Consider the following 21,785-nt stretch of genomic DNA (forward strand, 5'->3'; position numbering starts at 1 on the left):
AATATGCTGTTTGGGTTCTGCCATCCCCTATGATTTGCTAATCACATAGCTATTTAAGGACTGAGGATCAGAACTATAAATATTTATCTTGTGTCAAATGAACTATTTTATGTATCATAGTCTTTAGCTGAACGGGTTTTTCTACCAACTTCAGTAAATTGTTTGAAACCAATTAGCTGCTTACCATCTGAATAGTGGGTTCACACTATATTTGCATATCTATATGCTTCTGTAATGAATACAACCTTTGAGACAAAAAAGACTGCCTACTCATTAATCATTCATGCCATTAAAAATAATTAAGAAATCATAACAGATCATTGATGAGCAGAAACAGAGAACACTCTCCCCAACCATGGAGCCATAGGTCACGTTCTGGAGAACATTGCGTTCCACATTTAAAAGGGAGGCTTCCTTTCATTTCAAGCAGGTTACCTTGACCTGAGTCATCACATCTCCAGACACCATAGAGTGTGTTCTGTGTGTCTGAGAGACGTTCAGCTGTCTCTCTTAGTTGGCTGTAAGTGACATAGTATTCCACTGAGTTCACTCTTAGAATCTGTCTCACAGCGAGCACAGGTGTAAGATGGAGGAATGCTCATTATTTTTCCCATGGAACAAAACTACATAATCTGAGCTACGTAGTTCTTTAAAAGCAGGTCCATTCATAGGGCATAGGGGAGTCAGCCATTGATTAGATGGTACAGGAAGACTGAGTTTCTGGGAAACCAGGACACATGTGGCTGCAGTAGCTGTAAGCAAGTAACCCATGTAACCCATGGTCTGAACGCACACATGCAGCAGTGATCTCCCTGGGGTTATCAGACAAGCTGTGGGAAGATGTGGTGCATTTTCAAATTTCAGATGTTAGTACTGTCCATTCATTATCTAGACAATGCTATTCACATTCTTTTTTTTTTTTTAGTTCGTCTGAGATAAGGTGTCATTATGTAGCCCAGGATGGCCTTGTACTAAGATCCTTCTGCCTCAGCTTCCCAAGTGTTGGGATTGCAGGTGTGTGCCACCATGCCTGGCTCTGCCCATGCTCTTCTTTTTACGCCCTGATTCTTGGTCTTGGAGAAATGTTGATCAGTACTAACATATAGAAACCATTCATACACTTGGTCGTGTTGAGGGTCCTGATATCAATGTGATTCCCTTTGAATATAAGCAAGGAATGCTCCTGCCGTCTGCGCTCACCCTCCTCTGCTTTCTATATTATACCTGACCCTCCAGCTAGCAAAGCACCTTCCAAACAGCCTTTTACTGCTACCTGTTGATGTACATGCACCATACACACACCTGGACGCTGAGTGAGTAGATGGGATGTGTTAGTCTCATGCCCATTAGCATCTCGGCTGTGAGATATGTTTCACCACGCTGTAAGAAGCTTCAGGTAGCAGCTAAAGCATGTGCAATATAGAAAGTCCTCGCTGGGTGGCAATCAAGAATTTCCCAGAATCCTCCAAATCCATCTACTTTTGCAAAGTAGACGGTTGAAGAGGCAGAATTATTGCTGTAGATTATTGCAAAGTTTAGCAGAACGATGTCTCGCCCGTTATGAAACTTGTCCACTTTCTGTCCCGTTACAGAATCATGCTGCTTACTGTGGCGACACTGTCTCTCTATTCGGTTCACCTTCTGTTAAAGACAGCCAAGGAAGGAGGTACGTTCCCTTTGAGTCCACACCTTCAGTCAAGAGGCTATCTTCCTGGTTTGACTCTCATCAAAGAACATCCCACTCGCAGGGCATTAAAGTGAGAATCAAGAATGAAAGCCAATTGGCCCAAGTTCAAGCCAAATAGGGGGAAGGAAAGATTTTTGGCAAATGGTCGGTGGGCTGCCGTGACTAGTGACACACAGCTCAGGTGAACAGAGCCATTGCTTCTGTTTGGAGAGTGGTGCCATTGCTCACTGGTTTCTGAGGTCTTGTCCTTTGGTTCTATCGTGCCTCTATACTATTTAGTTACATGCTTACTAGTCTAGTGTAGAGTTATGTAAGGAAGTGCTAGAGACATGAGAACGCTCCTCTAACACAGCAATTTCATCTTCCCTTCTAGGGTCTTTAATTTATGAAAAATTGGGGGAAAAGGCGTTTGGATGGCCTGGGAAAATTGGAGCCTTCGTCTCTATTACCATGCAGAATATTGGAGGTAAGGGGGGAACTTGCAATGGACCACTTGAACTTTCTGTAGGATGCTCGAGAAAATAAACAACAACAGAACTTCTGCCTACAAACAAACAACTGTATCCTAGGTTTTAAATCTCACCAAAGCCCCTGCAGCACCACCGAACCCACTGGGTCTTGAATACGCATGGGCTCTCCCGCTCAGCCCCACCCACAGCTCCCAGTGTGTCTTTCTTTATGTTCTAACATTCGAGTCTTGTGTAGACATCTCCAGAATCACTGGGGTTGTCTTTGGTTGGTTGTTGTTTGCTTTTTGTTGTCTGTGCTTTGTTTTGTTTTGCTTTTATTGGATCGGGGCCATAAACATCTAAGCCCGTTAAAGAACCCGCTCTCTATATTTATTTAAAAATCTTCGGCTTTATAGAGATTTCAACCATCATGCATTTCATGAGATCGCCTCCTGCTTGCTCTAGTTTGTGACAACTGAAATAAAGAGGCCTGGGTGCGTTGAGCCCTCAGCTCCCCAAGCTGAGCGATGGTGCCATCCATGGCTGTTCAAAGTGTCAGCACAGCCACGGCTAGCTTCCAGGGGTGGATGAAAGCGGGCTCTGGGTCAGGCCAAACACAAGCAGCGTGGCTTTAAGAGAGATTGAGCTGCAAACTCCCACCCCAGAAAATGCTCTCACTTTGGCTATTTCATGTGATTAGCGATCTGGCATAAGGGAAACCACTTACACTTCTTAAATTAGCAGCTCCACATTTAGAACACTTCAATTTTTCAACCCCCTAAAAACTTGGCATTCACCGCCGATGTTTTAACATTAGCAGGATGATGTTGACATTACCCGAACAGGCCTGTAGCACCCTGAATTTTCAAAGGCCAAACACATTAACGGTGGTGACATCACCAAGAGTCAGGAGTTAAGAGCTCTCAAATCGAACCATCCCTCAGCGAGCCAGCTCATCAGAAACACCTCCTGTTTACGCTCTGTAGGATTCTGCTGTGGCCATGGGCATTGTAAAGATTAACCAAGCCCTGTGGATGGGAGACACAGCAGCCATGGGAGAAACCATCTTGCTCTGACAATAGAGAAGAGCCGGTGACCCAGAGTCAGGGGCCTTGTGGTTTTTCAAAGTCTGCCCTTTGCAAGAATATGATCTTGGATGTGATTGAACTCCTCGCAGTCCTGATGTCCTAAACTGCAGGAGAGCGTGTGACATACACCTGTTCTCTGCAAGACTTTTCAGACGACCAAATGATGGCATCCACAGAACTCAATAGTGTCAGAAGTGATCGATGCCATTCTTACCTCCGCGCAAGCTTAGGGACTAATTTGAAACTAGTCAGAGTTCAGTGTGCACAACATAGATCCTGTTCGTACAACCACACCAGAAGGCTGTAGCTCATACTTAGAGTGTCTGTAAAACCGGCCTGTCCCTGTTGTGGTAGTGTGGGGACTAGAACCCAGATCCCTGTGCATGCTAGGCGATCATTCTACCCCCTGAACTACAGCCTCAGCCCTGTCAGGTTTACTTCTTTAATTGCACCCCTGACCATGTGTCAAATAACAAATTCGAATCCAATTGCACCGAACGGTGGACTTGGGCCTGGAGAGTTGCACAAATCCCTCCAATTGGAGGCAAAGCTGTCGCGGTTTACATATGTGTACAGACATGTATACAGGGAGAGGTTTTATAAATTTTATGATGTTTTCAAAATAGTGCAGGTGAAATTGGACCCTGTCTGTAATTTTTCTTAACCAATGAGAAACTGGAATAAGAGGGAAAAACCCAAACCCTTAACAGACAAAATGGGGGAGAAGCTGTTGTCTCTTATACTCTATTATCAGTCTAGAAGACTTTCAGTGGCCATTGCTCTGGGAGACCACAGAGGATCCGACAGGTGTCACTTGGAGAAAGCCGAAGTGACTGGAGTGCCCAGAGACCTGCCTTATCATTCTGCTATCTTGGTTTAGGCCTCCATCTTCTCTTATTGCAACACAGGCCATGATGACCCCTAACTGTGAGAATGAAAATGTGGGACCCCTAGATTCCCCAAGTCGTATCAACCAAGAATGAGCACAGACACTGTTAGCGGCAGCCCCTTGTGTACACACTGGAAGGACACACACGTCTGCTTTGAAAGAGAGCTGGGAAGCCTGGTGGAGTGTGAGGGGGCCTTCGCGTTCTGTCTTAGGGATGAGATGCTCACCTTTCCAAGGAGAATGAATGGATGTCCCGAGTGCTCTGACTTCTTACAGCTTGCACGGGGTGAGTGTGCACGCCACCACTAAGCTGACCCCTTTGTCCATTTCAGCCATGTCCAGCTACCTCTTCATCATTAAATACGAACTACCTGAAGTAATCAGAACATTCATGGGACTTGAAGAAAACACTGGGTATGTCTTAGCATTCTCTCTGCAATACCAAGCAGCTCATTCTGCTCTCTTTTCTGTTCCCAACGCCCTCTCTCTTTCTCTTCCAGGGAATGGTACCTCAACGGCAACTACCTCGTCATATTTGTGTCTGTGGGGATTATCCTTCCACTCTCTCTCCTTAAAAACTTAGGTATTAATTCACTAACTGAAAGTATATTTATCTTTACTTCATATTCTTATTGGCAGGCTTTTTTTTTTTTCCTGATGCTATAGTCACCTTCTGAAATATTTCTGCTAATTCCTAGGTTACCTTGGCTACACCAGTGGATTTTCCCTGACGTGCATGGTGTTTTTTGTCAGCGTGGTAAGTGCTCTGTTGACAGCATCCTTATAGCCTGGCAAGCATGTCATATTTCATTAGCGTCCCCGGTTTTGTCCAAGCACCTCACTGGCGTGAAACAGTTCTTACATCACAAGCAATTTTTATTGTATTCTAATTTGGAATGAGAAAGGGGGCAGTCCTGAGTTTAAAAACAGTTGAAGTAGAATGCCAAGGTCATAGCACATGGTGTGTTCCAGGCTCTCTGGGTGAACATTTAGACAAAGGACCATGGTAGAGGAAACAGCAGCCGTGAAGAGGCTGGGGCCATGTCTGTATGGATCAGCCATTCTCTCTCCACTTTCTACCCGTTAAGGGAGGTTGACCATAGCGGAATTAAAGAAGAAATCAACTCAAGCCAAGGAGATATTTCTTGAAATATCATAGATGCAAAAATTTGTAAATCTTTTCCCCCAAAGAGGAAAGAATTTTTGATGACTTGTGCCATGAATACTTGGATATAATGAAGAAATTATCTTTGTCATAGAAGAGCCAGAAAGGCCTGGAGTGGACTCACCAAAGCCTGGTGATATTGACTAGGACGTAGTACTGCCAATCATAGTTCAGCTCTTTACTTTGACAGAGGCAAGCAGTCTCCATGGCCCAGTAGACTAAGGAAACCCTCAACTGAGTTCTCTCACCTGTACCCCTAAGCCACACAGATGCATTTTTATTTCATTGTTTCCCCCTCAAAGCTTGACTTCTTTTGTTTTTGTTGTTTCAATTTTTAATGACTGGCTGTAGGTGATTTACAAAAAATTTCAAATACCCTGCCCTCTGCCCGTTCTGGATCACGATGTTGGAAATCTGACGTTCAACAGCACACTTCCCATGCACGTGATTATGTTACCCAATAACTCAGACAGCACTGATGTGAACTTCATGATGGATTACACTCACCGGAACCCTGCAGGGCTGGATGAGAACCAGGCCACAGGCCCACCTCACAGCAGCGGAGTGGAATACGAGGCCCACAGCGATGACAAGTGCCAACCTAAATACTTTGTATTCAATTCCCGGGTGAGTGACCGATCCACACCCCTCATGAGCCAAGCCCTGTGGTCTCTGAATTTTATGTCGTAAACTGAGATGCTCTGGAGTCGCCATCTACGCTGGACCTCTAAACATACGGTGTTTGTTTTACAGACCGCCTATGCGATTCCAATCCTCGCCTTTGCTTTTGTGTGCCATCCCGAGGTCCTTCCCATCTACAGTGAACTTAAAGAGTAAGGCAGCCATCATTTTAGCAACTCTCATTTGATTTGCAAATATGTTCACCAGTTCAAAGATGCTTCATGAGGAGGCACTTCCTGTGGCTTTCTGAGCAGAGATGGTTTGTGCCATAACGAGCCACTCACTGGTAATGTGTTTCACCAAGGTTTGAAGGAGTCCACATGCTGGGCTCTGCTTCCTCTCCAGTCCATCTATAATGGTTCAGGGGAGGATTTCTCACAGGTGGAGGAGATGGTGGGTGCATTGATTTTGGCAGGTGTATGGGTTTGGATGTGGATTTTGTTGAAACTGGAAATGACATTACTCATGAGAACCAAAACTTAAGAGTTAGGGCAGCCTTGCCAAGCAGCTGATGCTGCTTGTGGTCAGTTCCTTGCCTTAAAGGTATTCACCGGAGCAGATGGCCTTGTGTATGCAATGGGGACACTGGCTAGGTCCTACCAGTGCATAGATCTGTGATTCATTAATAATTGCTTTTGAGGTTGTTGACATCTCATTTGGTCTGAACCCATTCTAACAGCTGGGGTGTTCGACAATGATTATTAACTTTCTAAACCTGAACAGTGGTGGCACTTGGTCCTGTAAGTTCTGGTTTACCTGGAACACATTCAGCTATTTGGGGTCTTAGATTTACTTTGTGAATCACATACAATATGAACTCCATAAGCCTGGAGATGGGGTGGTGAGTGCTATCTATACTGGTTTCTAGACACTTTCATGTGACAATGTAACATTTTCTCAGTAGTCTGAGCTCTTGGTAGCAAGGTTTTGCTGATTCCTTGGGTTGTTTTCTTCATGGAACTCATCTCAGTGTGAAGTGGAAAAGCTTTGCCATGGGGGCCAGTTTGATCCTGGCCATTTAATGTAACCAAATTAGTTAATTACATTAATTTTCTGTGGACAAGCTTCCTTGACATTAAAGGAACTACTAGATTAATGGAACACTGTTTCAGAGAAATGAAAATAAATCTTCCTTAGCTCTCTGAGACAAATTTAGATAAGTTGTAAGCTTTGTGTCTACAGTCCAGTTTCATAATTTTTATTTTAAGTTATACTTAAAGAGGCTTTTACAATGAAGCTTGGTGTTCTTTTTCTTCGCAGTCGGTCCCGGAGAAAGATGCAAACAGTGTCCAACATTTCCATCACAGGAATGCTCATCATGTACCTGCTTGCTGCTCTCTTTGGCTACCTAACTTTCTATGGTAGGTCACCGTGTCCCAGTCATTCTCTTTGTGGTTAGACTGATAATTCACTTGGATGCATAAAATTCTTTTCCATTCCTTCTGTGAGTAGCATGGTCTATATGTAAATGGTACGTTCTTGATTAGCGCTCTAATTTAGCCTTGCCACTTTCTAAAGGAAATGGGCTCTGGATCCACCCAGCTAATAGATTCCAGCAATTTGTGAAGTCGTGTGTGATTTTTTTTTTTTTTAATTTCTCAAATTGTAGCTAGGGTGATGTCTCAGTAGGTAAAGTGCTTGACATCCAAGCATGAGACCCCAAGTTTGGATTCCCCCACACCCATATACAAATCTAGTCGTGGTAGTACATGATTGCAATCCCAGCACTGGGTAAGTGGAGACAGGAAAATCCCTGGCACTTGTAGGCTAGCTAACTAACAAAATCTATGAGCTGTGAGTCTGCGAGAGACCCTGCCTCAGAAAATAAGGTAGGAAAGCCATTAAGGAAGATACTCAACACCAGCCTCTAGCATCTACATACACACAAGTGTGCATGTGTATGTGTATGTTCACCTTCACACACATATCTAGACATGCACACATCGTAAATCCCTCTAAATTAAGTTAATTTCCTTTACATATAAGAGATATTTCTTTGTCTGGTTTCCCAGTCCAGCTCAGGCTAGAAACAACGAGAATAGATCCAACTACACATAGTAAAACTCTTTTTAGGGAAAAGTGGCTGCCAAGCAAAGGCAAAAACCCACAGTCCTCAAGTTTGAATCTGATTTCTTTTCTACCAGTCGGTTAAAGCTGGCATCTTAGAACACTGAGTAAAATGTCTGCTTCATTGTATTCAGTCCTGTTAGAGAAATAAATTCCTAAGAAAAAGGATATGAAAAAATTTCCCTCAATATGGGAGTATTTGAGATTATGTGTGCATGAATGTGTGTGTGTGTGTGTATATATATATATATATGTATAAATGTCATTGCCACAGTACACATTAAATATTCTGTCCGGCATCTTAACTGTACACAAAGGGGTTAGCATTATTTACTCATTCCAGAGAGAGTAGCCCAAAAGAGAAATTATTGCAATCAAATATGTGTGTTATCATATTTTCACACTAGTCAAGGTGTCAACGCAAATAGACATTTTTAATAAACACCTTCAACTTTTTTTTTGAGTTTTGTTAGTGTTTATCGCAAGACATGCAACACTTTGGAAAATCTTTCAGTTATTTTAAAATAGAAAAAGAAATGTGCATATAATACATGCACACGGAATTTCAAAAACTGACTGCAAAGCTGTAAGTGAAATGGTTCTTCCTCCTCTTGGAACCTCAACTTTTTTTTTTACTGATTTGGCGAATTAAATGGAGTGCATGACAGATTTGGGAGGAAATGTCTCAGGAGGCGGCCATCATTGCTTAGGTGTCTTTTCAGTTTGACTAATATTTGACTACTAACCAAGCACTTGCCCTCAGTTTGGCATTAACTTCTCACTGGTTACAGGCTGGTGAAAATCAAGATCAATACCCCTGAGTGTATTTGTAGCCCTCGTCCCCCATCTCATCTTGAGAGGAATAGAGGGAAACCGGGCTACATATGACTTCACATGCATCCCTGTGTACCTCTCATGTCTTGATTTCATATGTATCTCTGTGCATTTGGGTCTGGCTGTCTTCAAAGAAGGCATCAGAGAAGTCTTAGAATAAAATGACAGGGAGGGAGATCCACTTAAAAATCACACTTTCATCCTTGGATGCTTTTCTAATGCACTTCGTAAGACACACAACCCTTAGAACCTCAAGAGGTCCTGAGCTGGGATGGCCAGCTCCTGTGTAAAAGCCGGGTATGGAGGCATGTGTCGGTAACCCCAGTGCTAAGGACCAAAGAGGCAGATCCCAGGGCCTTGCTGGCTGGCCAGTCTAGCCAGAATGGCAGGCGCCAGGTTCAGTGAGAGCCCCTCTCTCAAAAAGTAAGGCAAAGAAGTGACTGAGGAAGACATCTCAACATCAACCTCTGCCCCCCATAAATGAATGCACACACACACACACACACACACACACACACACACACACACACACACACATACACACACACACATACACACACACACACACACACACACACACACACACACACGAGTTCATCAGGCCTAGAGTTTCCACACTGGGAGCAAAGAAGCTGCGACAGACAGGTCAGAGGATGGAGGTGGACAGACAGACAGGTCAGAGGATGGAGGTGGAAAGACAGACAGGTCAGAGGATGGAGGTGGACAGACAGACAGGTCAGAGGATGGAGGTGGACAGACAGGTCAGAGGATGGAGGTGGACAGACAGACAGGTCAGAGGATGGAGGTGGACAGACAGACAGGTCAGAGGATGGAGGTGGACAGACAGACAGGTCAGAGGATGGAGGTGGACAGACAGACAGGCCAGAGGATGGAGGTGGACAGACAGACAGGTCAGAGGATGGAGGTGGACAGACAGACAGGTCAGAGGATGGAGGTGGACAGACAGACAGGCCAGAGGATGGAGGTGGACAGACAGACAGGTCAGAGGATGGAGGTGGACAGACAGACAGGCCAGAGGATGGAGGTGGACAGACAGACAGGTCAGAGGATGGAGGTGGACAGACAGACAGGCCAGAGGATGGAGGTGGACAGACAGACAGGTCAGGGGATGGAGGTGGACAGACAGACAGGTCAGAGGATGGAGGTGGACAGACAGACAGGTCAGAGGATGGAGGTGGACAGACAGACAGGTCAGAGGATGGAGGTGGCGTGGGCAGGACAAGCTGGTGGAGCTGAGGCTTTTCCTTCCTTTTAACAGGAACATGTCATCCTGGTTTCTGATGCTCTTTGTAGCAGACAGAATTATTAGGGTACAAATCATGTCAAGAAGCTTAGCAGGCCTTCATGCTCTAGCTTTACAAGCTTCAGGACTCTCTGAATCCCCAGGCCTGGGCCTCTTCCACTGTCCTGTGCCTCCATCATCATCACGCGTTTCTATGAGTAGCCGGCGCTGACTCAGCAACTCCCCCCAACTCTTCATCTTGCAGGGGAAGTTGAAGATGAGTTGCTCCATGCTTACAGCAAAGTCTACACATTTGATACCCCTCTGCTCATGGTACGCCTGGCAGTCCTGGTGGCGGTGACACTAACAGTGCCCATTGTCCTGTTCCCTGTAAGTACACCGCGTTCTGAGGATCGGTGCGTTGTTCTGACTCAGTGTGGATCTGAATGTCTGTGTGTTTGCAGTCGTGCGTCCCAGCCAATTATTATTTTCTCACAGAATTCTGGAGCCACTTAAAGTTGACCGCTTCATATATAGACACCGCAAGTCATTTTAGATGGTGTTTTTAAAGTGTGCGAGGAAACATGAACTTTATTTTTAAATTCAAAGCAGAAACGAGCAGAGCGTGGACTGCCACCTGTAAGCTAATAAAGTTACGAGCAGTTCTTCTGACTATGGAAATGTGAAAGCCAGAGCCACGAAGGCCACGCTGCGTCCTGCCTCCGTTTGGAAGGTATTTCAATTTGTGCCTCGGTTGGCTGTGCTGAGGTAGTAAGATCTAAAGGTCAGGTTATTGAATCTGACATCTAATGGGAAGGAGACTCATTAAGTAAATGACATACCCGAAGGGGGGTTTTGATCGCTCCCACCAAAATGGACACCTGCCTTCTGGCACTTGAGATGCCTGATCCTTGGCACTCACTAGTCAGGGTATCAGTTTACTTATCCATTTTAGGGGTGACAAAATGAGCGACCTAGCAACCAGCTTTGCCGTGTACAAAATGTTCGACACAAGACTCAGCCGAGGAAAGCAACTGAAATAGTGTGCTGTGGTCACTTTAATGAAAGCCTGTACACTGAAGCGTATTTTGTCACATTCCTCTTTCATGAGCGCATGAAATCAAATCTTTGTTGCTATCACGGCTAATACTTTACTCTTCAATAACGCCTGGCCTCTAATATATCTGAGAGCATTCTGAATGTCATACATGGAACATTAGTCTATGAGCTCAGGCTTGAGCCAGATGTTCTCAGGATGAGATTTCTAGTTGCTCTGTGAAAAGCATATCTGGAATCGTTGTGGGTTTGGGCGAACCAGAAACTCTTGTGTTGTTGATCGATTATTTTATGCAAGGGATCTGTTACAATCTCTGCCTTTGTTTTCCTCACCAGCCCTTGATAAGGTGTTTCTGAGCCATAGTCTTGAGAGATTGATGGATGTGGGGGTTGGTCACACAGCGTGTGGATAACTGTTAAGCCAATGCAAGGCTCACCATTGAAAACCCAAACCTCTCTTAGAAATTCTCATCCTGTATAAGAGTGAATGCCCTGGGCTGATCTGATCGTCAGGAACTACAGTAGTTTGTCAGTGTTAGAGGCCATTAAGGATGAAAATTGGCCATAAGACCCAACATCCAGAGAAGTAAACAGGGTCTACCATTTCCTGGGCGTGGCATGGTCTTTCACTGCCACAGTTACAGGGAAATGTGAACAGTGGTCACAGACAGAATGGTGGCCAGCAGAGAGGGGTGAGCCAACAGCGTTGAAAATGAAAAATGGTCTTTGGGTGAATCTTGCCTTTCCTGAAACATGTGAACCACCTTTTTCTAGTTTTTTCATGTGCCATGAATCCATGGAAATGAGAATCTGGACAAGTAAATCAAATGGCCATGAATGTGATGGTGACAAAGAATGATGACCTCTATGTCCTTCTAGTCAAGTTCTAAAAATAGTAGATCTAATACAAATTCTGATGTGTTTTTGACAGAATGGTAGATGTGGTGATATATTGTGTACTCTAATAAACTTGCTTGGAGATCGGAGGACAGAGCCAGCCACTATATTAAACATAGAGGTCAGGCAGTGGTAGCACATACCTTTAATCCTATCACTTGGGAGGGGATCTCTGTGAGTTCAAGGCCACACTGGGCTACAAGAGAGAAACAGAGCCAGGCAGTGGAGACACTTGCCTTTAATCCTGGGAAGTAATATGGCAGGACACAGAAAGGTATATACGGTGTGAGGAAACAGGAACTCACGCTCTCTTAAGTTTGCTTTGAGCTTAAGGCTGAGGATTTCGTAGAGGTAAGAACTAGTGGCTGGCTGTTCTGCTTCTCTGATCTTTCAGCTTTCACCCCAATGTCTGGCTCTGGGTTTTCTCTTTATAAGACCTTTTAAGATTCATGTTACAGGTAGATATTATGGATAGTGTTTTTATTCGTTTCTTGTAACTTGGGGCCAAGGATTTCTGTGAATTAAGCCACAGGCGTGGCTCACCTGGAGGGCCTGGGTCACCCGCAGGGCATGCCTTTCCTGCATGGTGTGGCTTACCTAGAGGGCCTGGCCCACCCAGCAGACAAGGCTCTCCGCAACAGCTTTCTTTGCATTCAGAAACACTTGACCCCCAAGAAACTTCTTTATCAGCCACAATATCCTCACAGACAGGTAACAAAGCAAACTTAGTCTGGGTTCAATTCTACCAGTTTCAGCTATTATTTTGCATTCTTCTTGCAGCCCGTGGTAACCGGCTCTTGCTTAGATGAGAGGATAAGAGTTGCCCACTCAGTTTTCTCTTATCCTCTTTGTCATCTCAGGTGTGGTTGTTTTTTTTTTCTTCTTAGCACAGTGTAAAGGAGCGGAAGTAGAGTGAATTGAGGCTAGCTTCCCATTAGCAGCTAGAGTCACAGGACTCTCCTTAGGTGTGGGTAGGCGGTCTACTATGGGACAGATGCACCTCCTTCCAGAGCGTGGATAGTGACATTTGCAACCATGCTTCCCTTCATACAGCAAGGACATGTCACCTCACAAGGACAGAAAAGCAAGCAATCTTTATGATTTCTCCTAAGTGGGCAAGCTCATGTGCTACCTGTGGCGTGTTCAGAATCACCTCTCAGACTTTCCAGCGCCTGCTGTTTCTTCTGCTCACAGAACAATATCCCTTTAGCATGTCCTGCTTCCAGGTCTCCTGTTCTGAAGCGCGCACAGACATAGACATAGAAATGTGGTAGAGTTAGTGTTCCCAAGATCTGACCCCCAAGCAATCCTGTAATGAGAAGAAGGCGTCTACTCAACAAGAGAATCTGGAGGTTGGGGATTTAGCTCAGTGGTAGAGCACTTGCCTAGCAAGCGCAAGGCCCTGGGTTCGATCCTCAGCTCCAAAAAAAAAAAAAAAAAAAAAAAAAGAGAGAGAATCTGTGTTTGTCAAGTGTCAAGTCAAGGCTGTCCCTTTCTACTTGACTTCTATAGCGCCTCCCGACAGGCTGTGCACAGGACACTCTGTAGGGCAATTGACATTCTACCCAGGAAGTGCATGGAAACTTGCTAATGTCATTCTGTGTCAGGAGCCCTGGCTGGTGCTGGGGACTTCCCCGATATGCAGCCTCTGACCCACATTTTCATATCCTTATCAGTCCGCATCAGTAGATAAAGGGACACATGGGGAAGGGGAAGGGCACAGGGACTTTGTAGGTAATAAGGCTGAGTTATTGTTATTGTCCTGGTGTGGGTGAACAGCTGCCCCGGCCTTTTGGATCCACTTTCTCATGAAGGCAGCGCTGTGACGTGGAAGAATGCCTGGTTTCCTTCCAACCCTCTTCTCACCCTCTCCAAGGCCACGATCAACCTTTTTCTTCCTGGCGCCATTGCCCTCTTCTGGGGGGTATTGATGCTCCACATTTCCTTCAGTCCTGTGAGAGATCCTCACTTGCCATAAGAACAAAGCTTTCTCTGTTCACTCCAACCGTGGTCATTTATCCCTGTACATTTTCTCTCCTCTCTTTTCAGTAGGGCCAAACCTCTACCTACCACGTGACCTTGGGAAACTGTGTTCATTCTCAGAGACCCTGGACATACAGGATTGCCCTTGACTTGGCTTTTTGTTTTTGTTTCTTTGGTTTAAACTGAATGCTTTCATTTTAACAAAAAACAAAAAACAAAACAAAACAAACAACAACAAAAAAAAAAACACAGAAGCGTGGCATCTTCACGAAACATGAAGCTGCATGCAGCTTGCTTTCTTTGTAAGTTTCCCCGGTCAGACATGTCCTTGAGCAGCACACACCATTGGAGATAACTTACTCCAAGTCCTCTAACTCCACCTCTGTGCACAATATCTGACAGGCATTCATCACAGGTCACAATGCAGCCCGTCCCAGCTCCTGGGAAGAGTGACATCAAACTCCTTCCCTTCCTTGAGGTACTTTTCGCAGCGAGCTTCCTATTTTTCGCTAATCCAGTTTTTAAAATCTTTCACAAAGTTGCTCTTAAACCCTCGGCGGGGCTGTGCAGTCTGCCGTTCTAGAAATGGAACTCCCTTTTCACCCACACAGATGGCTTTCATTTTCTGTGAACGGTATGAAAGGAATGCCCCAGGAGAAACTGCAGGCGATTTAGCTTGCATTTTTTCGGGTTGTCCATACATGTTTCAAAACGGAGCTCACATTTGCTGTCCTGCAGCAAGTTCCTGTCCCCGCCGCTGCCGCACCATGAGATTTCGAGACTGAACTTTTTAGGTGAAAATCGATCCCATCACTTCTGAACTTAGGAAGCCCCAGCTTCCCCGAAGGGCTGGCTCACTGAAAGGCCGATAGAATAATTCTACTAAGTCGAAAAGAGTGTCCTCCTCGAAAGAGATTCCAAAGATCAAGCATGTTTCTGTCCAACCCCAAAAGCTCTCTGCCCCTCTCCCACAGCGACCTCTTTGTCTATTTGAGTAATTTGCGCCCCCTGCAAGCGGAGCCTCTCTGGAGCCTTGGCCCCGTATTTCAGCTGCTGAAATGGGTCTGGAATCTGTGGAGGGCCCCCGAAGGGAGTGAAAAGATTCCTGCTGTCAGTTTAATTCAGCATTTACTGAGTGCCTGCTAAGTGCAAATGACTGAGCAGGACCTCTGAGGAATGTTGGGGTTATTAAAATCCCACTGTTTATCTTTTGTGGATCTGTAATCTATTAATGGGGGGGGGGCGGCAAAGCAGGAAACACAAAAGGTATCATCACACACACACCCCCCCAAATACCAGTGGGAAATGTTAAATAAAATGGAAAATAAAGAAAAAGCCAGGTTTGCAGAAACTGCTTCACGGTCCGTGTTAAGTCACCTCAGTGTCTAGGTTCAACGCCCAGGCAGGTCTAATGAGCATAAGACACGGTTAGCTATCACAAGGGCTTCCCTATCTCCTAGCTGTATGGAGCTGGGCTTTGTTTTTGTTTTGTTGTTGTTGTTGTTTGTTTTGGTTTTTGAAGACAGAGTTTCTCTATGTAGCCTTGGCTGTCCTGGAACTCATTCTGTAGATCAGGCTGGCCTGAAACTCACAGAGATCCATCTGCCTCTGCCTCCCAAGTGCTGGGATTAAAGGCATGCGCCACCCCCGCCCGGCTGAGCCCTTATTTCAATTTCTTCTGCCCAAGATTATTTTTGAACAAAGAATTCTAAGATCCAAGGAAAGCGGTCGCATGATGTGCAACCAAGGAAAGATCTCACTCTCAGACATCCCAGATCAGTGTGACGTTGGCACACGACAGGAAGGGACTGAATTCTGCTGAATTGTATAAACTTATGATAAATGCTACTCCGTGTGTGTTTCCACAATGAAAATGTGAGGGAAAAAAAAAAGCCTCAAGATATATATATATATATATATATATATATATATATATATATTGGCGCAGGGTTTGGGAGTGGTTAAAATAAAAGCAAAACGTTTTAGACTAGAATATTTGCAATCATAGCAAAAATTAAAAGCAGTCCAGCGGTGGTGATACACGCCTTTAATCCTAGCACTTGGGAGGCAGGCAGGGAGTTTCAGGCCAGCCTGATCTACAGAATAAGTTCTAGGACAGCCAGGGCTACACAGAGAAACATTGTCTCAAAAAAAAAAAGTTAAAGAAGTGACCATGTCTTTGAACATCCTCCTTGCAGATTCGGACCTCAGTGATCACACTGCTGTTCCCCCAAAGACCCTTCAGCTGGGTAAAGCATTTCCTGATTGCCGCAATAATCATTGCGCTCAACAACGTCCTGGTCATCCTTGTGCCCACCATCAAATACATCTTTGGGTTCATAGGTAAGTTCCAGAAAAGCCTTTGTTTGATTAGTTCGGACTTATGCCTCCTTAAATGGCAAACACGAAGACAGCACTGTGTCCCTCTCAGGCTAATAAGAATCCCATGAGCCCCTGCTAGGCTCAGTGACCACACTGGCCGTGTTCTCTGCCTCTTAGCTGATGTTGGCATTCACCTATACCCTTTTGTCAAAGTGCCCTTTCAAGAGATCAAGAAGCCGAGCCTCAAATCAAATCACATACCTTTTGGTAGACACAGGATTTGAGCACGGGCCATAGCTCTGTCTTCAAGGGAAAAGTAAGGGTTGACTACCATAAGCTCACTCGAGTCTGTGAGTGCCAGCTGGGGTGTTCAGGATGTCTTTAGGGGAACTGGAGGATGATAGCCCAAAACATCTCATTTCCTTTAACCACATGGTCTGTTGGTGCATTTAATTTCTTAGTCCGGACAAAGGGTTTTCTAGATTTTCAGGGTAGAATGACTTTTTAACTTTTTTTTTTTTTTTGAGACAAGGTTTTTTCTGTGTAGCCCTGGCTGTCCTGGAACTCACTCTGTACACCATGCTGGCCTCGAACTCACAGAGATCTGCCTGCCTCTTCCTCCCAGTTGCTGGGATTAAAGGTGTGCGCCACCACTGCCAGGCTAGGCCTACGATGACTTTTAAGAGAATCGGGTGTGGACAGGAAGCTTGAGTGTTGAGTTCAGCCCCCCGAGTGTGTAGTTATATTTCTAAGTCTTTGCAACTTGTATTGTACTGCTTATTATAGTTATACGTACATAGCTATCATGTGAGGCATATTTTAATTTTCTTTATGGAGACACATTCTAGAATACATAATCAAGATGAACTATGACTTAAAGTTGCTTTTAGTGCCGAGAAAAACAAAACAGCGTTATGTTCGTTTGTCCTGAAGCATGTGCTTACAGATCCCTGCTTCTCTGGGCATCCACTGTGAGACACTAACCTGCCCTGCATCCCTCTCCTCAGGGGCTTCGTCGGCTACCATGCTGATCTTCATCCTTCCAGCCGCTTTTTATCTCAAGCTTGTCAAGAAGGAACCTCTTAGGTCCCCCCAAAAGGTTGGGGTGAGTAAGACTTAGAATGTCCCCTACTGTAGAGGAAGTCAGAAAACACATGCGGTTTAGGGAAAAAATGAAACAAACAAGACCCCACAATAAGACCCAAGAGCTGCACATGCACTGCACAACGGTTGGGGAGGAGAGGATGTGTGACATTCAGAGGATTCTAGGATTTCAAGTAGCAAATATCTCAATAGTGTGCTGAGTTCTTCTATGTGGCCAAGTGCTGCCCTGGTCTATTTCCCCACGGGCACGCATGCTACATGCACACTGGCATCCCGTGCCAGGCTGGATATGATGGGACATTACAGGAGGGTCCTGGGCTCTCTCCCGGTGTGGGCAATTTAGTCCCGTTTGCTAGATTCACATGGGCAAAAATGGCTTTCGTTTCCCTCCTACCAAACCCTGTATGCTCTGTAAAAAAATAGAATCAATCGTTTTTCAGTCAGTCTTTTCAGGTATAAAAATATCGCCTTATTAAACTATGGTGTGCATATTTCCTTTCCACAATACACACTATAGAAACATACATCCTAGAAGATATTTTCCCCATAGTAAGTATCGGTGACCAGTTAAAAGTGTCTTCTAGTAAGGCTTGGAAAGAATGCTTCTAAATCCAAGTTTGAGTCTTGAAGTCATTTACCTCTGGGGGTGCCCAGGGATGTAAGGGCAGCCTGATAGCAAAGCCCTCCCGTCATCTTTTCCCCAAACTTGCACTCTGTGTGTTCCCTCTGGCTTGGGTGTCTGAAGCAGTGTACCCTGAGGAAAACACTCATCGTGGCCCGACAGGAAGTGGGTAAACTCATCCCCTAGGCCTTCTCCTGCTGCTCTCCAACGGGTAGAATTAGAAGACTGGTCTATGTGGAATATTTAAGAACCCTTCCAGTTAAAATTCTGAAGTATAGATATTCTCAATATCCCTCCTTATGAAGATACCTGTACTTCTGTCTTTTTTCAGAAATGGCCAACATACACTGGCCTTTCATTTATTCATGTGATTTGTGAGTTGTATTATACGTGCCTCTCTTACTACGTCAGGCTCTTTCCACCCAAGAGGTCATGAGTCTCCATCTATCGCTTAATTTTTAGTAGTCCCCATATTTTCCTGTACTGAATCAATCAGCTGTTACTCTCTTCTCAGCCCTTATGCTATTTGTTTTCAGTATGTTTTCCCTCCTTTCCCAACGAGGCTCTTAAATCGACGTTTGTCACTGAGAATAGACAAGGTAGATTACCACCCTGTGACACTGTCCTAAAGCAAACTGTGTGGCCCCGTCTCTGCTCCCTAATGTGCTCCCTCTGGATTGCAGGCTTTGGTCTTCCTTGTGACTGGAATTATCTTCATGATGGGAAGCATGGCGCTCATTATAATCGACTGGATTTACAACCCTCCAAATACCAAGCATCACTAATCCTGGGGAAAAGCTTTTCTATTGGAAATGGCTGAAATTATGCTCCAAAGGACATTTTAGTTGCCTTGATTGGGATGTTATCCAGGGAAAATAATGAGAAGATTCTAAAGACAGTTTCTAGTTCCATTGCCTGACACCCATGGAAGAGGAAATGATGGGTTTGGTCGGGATGGCAAATGCATTAAAGATCTGTGGCACACCTTTCAACCCAGGCCTGCTAGTGCGGTGTGTGATGCCCAAAGTGTGTTCTGCAGTTGTGCAAGCAGAATCCAGGTGGCTGTGTATCTTGGTCAGCAGACAATACCATTCCCCCCCCCCCCCCGTTGCTCACTCCCCACACTTCACCACCCCAGATTAACAAATAGTTGTAGTCACAGAACATCAAACAAAAAATGCCCCAGTGCAAAGCTGTGATCACTTAAGGCCATCTCCCATCCTGCACCACCACTAAGGGTCTGTTGCCTGACTGAGGCAGGCGTGTATCTTGGGAACTGTTCCTGTGAGGTCCATGAATGACAGATACCAGTCTAGAGTGCTACGTTTCAATACTAAAAGAGTAGTTTGCCCAACCTTATTGGGCAACCTTATTGCTTATGACATTGAATTAGTGTTGATGGGTTTTTTATGGTAAATGTTAAAACATCTCATTTAATTGGGGGGGGGTATTTAATTATCAAGAAATAACATCAACAAAATAATGCTTTCAGCTAAACTGCCTAGTGAGACAGCATCTGCTTTTTCACGTTGCTCCTGGTATTTTTGTCGCACTTTTGTCTTTGAACAAGGCTTGCCCTCCTGTCTTCCATTCTCAGGCATAATTTTCAGAAGACCGTAATTCATGTGGAGACACACTACCCAGTATTGTTTGATACATTTGTATTTGATAAACATTCAGTGCAGGAAACTGTGATTTTGCTATGTTTGTGTATATATAATCTCATTCTGTAGTTATCAGAATGTTGACATATGGTACATTGGATTTTTATTTTTTAACATGTGTAGTTTTCTTTCTTCACAGTCGAAACATTTATATTATCGGGTTGGGGCAGGGAATTAAGCTAGTGGTCTCAAAAATCCATGGGTATGTATCTGTCCACTGGAGACACATAAAAATTAAAGCCAAAGGTGTATGTAGTTCAGTAATGCTCCTCACTGTTTACAACACTGTAATCGCCTATGGGAACTTAGCAGAGAAAGGGACTCCTCATTTGTAAATAATTTCCAGTACTCGCATTGGTCCTTGAGTTTAGCATGTCTAGAATAGGACTCTGCTCCTCTTAGTTCTAATGGGGATTTGCTGACATTTATCTGTCATTAATATAATGTTAAGTGGTCAGAAACAAATGCACTAACATGACATGAAAACACAGACCACCATTCTTTTTTTTTTTTTTTTTTCTTTTTGGTTTTTTTCGAGACAGGGTTTCTCTGTGTAGCTTTGCGCCTTTCCTGGAGCTCACTTGGTAGACCAGGCTGGCCTCAAACTCACAGAGATCCGCCTGTCTCTGCCTCCCAAGTGCTGGGATTAAAGGCGTGCGCCACGACCAGCAGACCACCATTCTTGTTCACATCCGTAGATGCTTACACGGGATGGAGTTCAGTTGCTACTCACTGCCTAGAATTCAGGGCATTCACTACTATTTTTGTTTCCATTATTTGTTATAGACTTTATATTTCAGTAAAACCCGAGTATGAAATACACGTATCATACAGATAATGATCATACTGTCATACTAAAACAGTTTTTCTGCAGTGTGCCTAAAAAATATATTTTTGTTTTATGTATCATTTTCTGTAGTTATAATACTATAAAATGGTGTGTTTTGTAATAGAAATTGAGAATTACTAGAAATTATCATAACTTTTAAGTTATCATGATTTGGGAGAGAGATTAAAAAAAAAAAAAGCACCAAATAGCATCTTTAAGATGTCTTTCCATTTTCATTCACCCAACAAATAAACCAAGATAGGAAGTGGAAAAGGTATGTTGCAAATATTAAGTATGTTTAGTCCAAACATATTTAAATGTAAATATAAAAGGTTAATTCAAACATATTGGAGAACTGTAAACTCTGTATATATTTTGAGTATTTTACATTGAGAATGACTAACTTGAAAGCATCCACATTTGTAATTACATAACTATTCAAGAGCAATATGACAGCGCCAAAGACTACAGCACCGCTCTCTCGCGTGGCCATCTTCAGGGTCGGGGGTCGCACAAGCTGCGGAGCCGGTGTGCGGAGTACCTTGTTCTGACAAATTGAACCCATTTGTAAACAGATACAAATTTTATTTTCTTATATCATTTGTAAGGTGGTTCGATGTACTGGGAAGATTTTTTTTATTACAGAGACTGTATATTGGTATATAATAAATGAACTTTTCAAATGACCCGGCTGTGATTTTTCTTCTCAATAAAGAAGGGCTGGGGGATATTATTTGTATGTGAAACGAAATTGAAAGTCTAAATACCGCCCATTTCAAACTGGTGCACATTCAGTATGCATCTGCAGAAGGTACAAGTGCCTCATCCCCTGAAGGTACAAAACACACTGATGCTCTCATCTCACACATGTACACATACTATTGCTGTTGTGACAGATTAGCACACATTTAGTGGTGTGAACACACACAGGAAATTTAAAGCCAGGTGTGAGGTCGCGTGCCTGTCATCAAGTACTGGGAAGCAGAAGCAGGAGACTTGTCAATTTGAGGCCACCCTGGGCTACACAGTAAGGTGCAATCTCAAAGACGTCAGAGGATATCAATAACATTATTTTATTGTGGAAGTCAGCTGTCCTAAAATCAGGTGCGGGGTGGCTCTGCCTCTCTCTGGAGTTCTAAGGTTGGATCTAATCTATTCCCTTGCCTTTTCCAACTTCTAGAAGCTACCTTGATTCCTTGGCTCCT

At 44.2% G+C, this 21,785-nt stretch overlaps 1 protein-coding gene across 3 annotated transcripts in view; it reads left to right on the forward strand.

Moving 5' to 3' along the window:
- Slc38a4 (solute carrier family 38 member 4) overlaps positions 1-21,266 on the forward strand; it is a 68,593-nt gene extending 47,327 nt beyond the window's left edge. For all 3 annotated transcript variants that reach the window (XM_037197409.1, XM_037197410.1, XM_028859793.2), the window contains exons 5-16: positions 1,593-1,666; positions 2,061-2,153; positions 4,446-4,527; positions 4,614-4,696; positions 4,812-4,870; positions 5,630-5,905; positions 6,032-6,111; positions 7,220-7,320; positions 10,369-10,493; positions 16,238-16,382; positions 17,369-17,466; positions 18,771-21,266. In XM_037197409.1, coding sequence (XP_037053304.1) covers positions 1,593-1,666; positions 2,061-2,153; positions 4,446-4,527; positions 4,614-4,696; positions 4,812-4,870; positions 5,630-5,905; positions 6,032-6,111; positions 7,220-7,320; positions 10,369-10,493; positions 16,238-16,382; positions 17,369-17,466; positions 18,771-18,872 — 1,318 coding nt within the window. In that variant the 3' untranslated portion in view covers positions 18,873-21,266. The remainder of the gene's footprint in view (positions 1-1,592; positions 1,667-2,060; positions 2,154-4,445; positions 4,528-4,613; positions 4,697-4,811; positions 4,871-5,629; positions 5,906-6,031; positions 6,112-7,219; positions 7,321-10,368; positions 10,494-16,237; positions 16,383-17,368; positions 17,467-18,770) is intronic.
- The last annotated feature ends 519 nt before the right edge of the window (positions 21,267-21,785 follow it).

This window comes from Peromyscus leucopus, chromosome 20 (assembly GCF_004664715.2).
Source record: "Peromyscus leucopus breed LL Stock chromosome 20, UCI_PerLeu_2.1, whole genome shotgun sequence".
NCBI lineage: Eukaryota > Metazoa > Chordata > Mammalia > Rodentia > Cricetidae > Peromyscus > Peromyscus leucopus.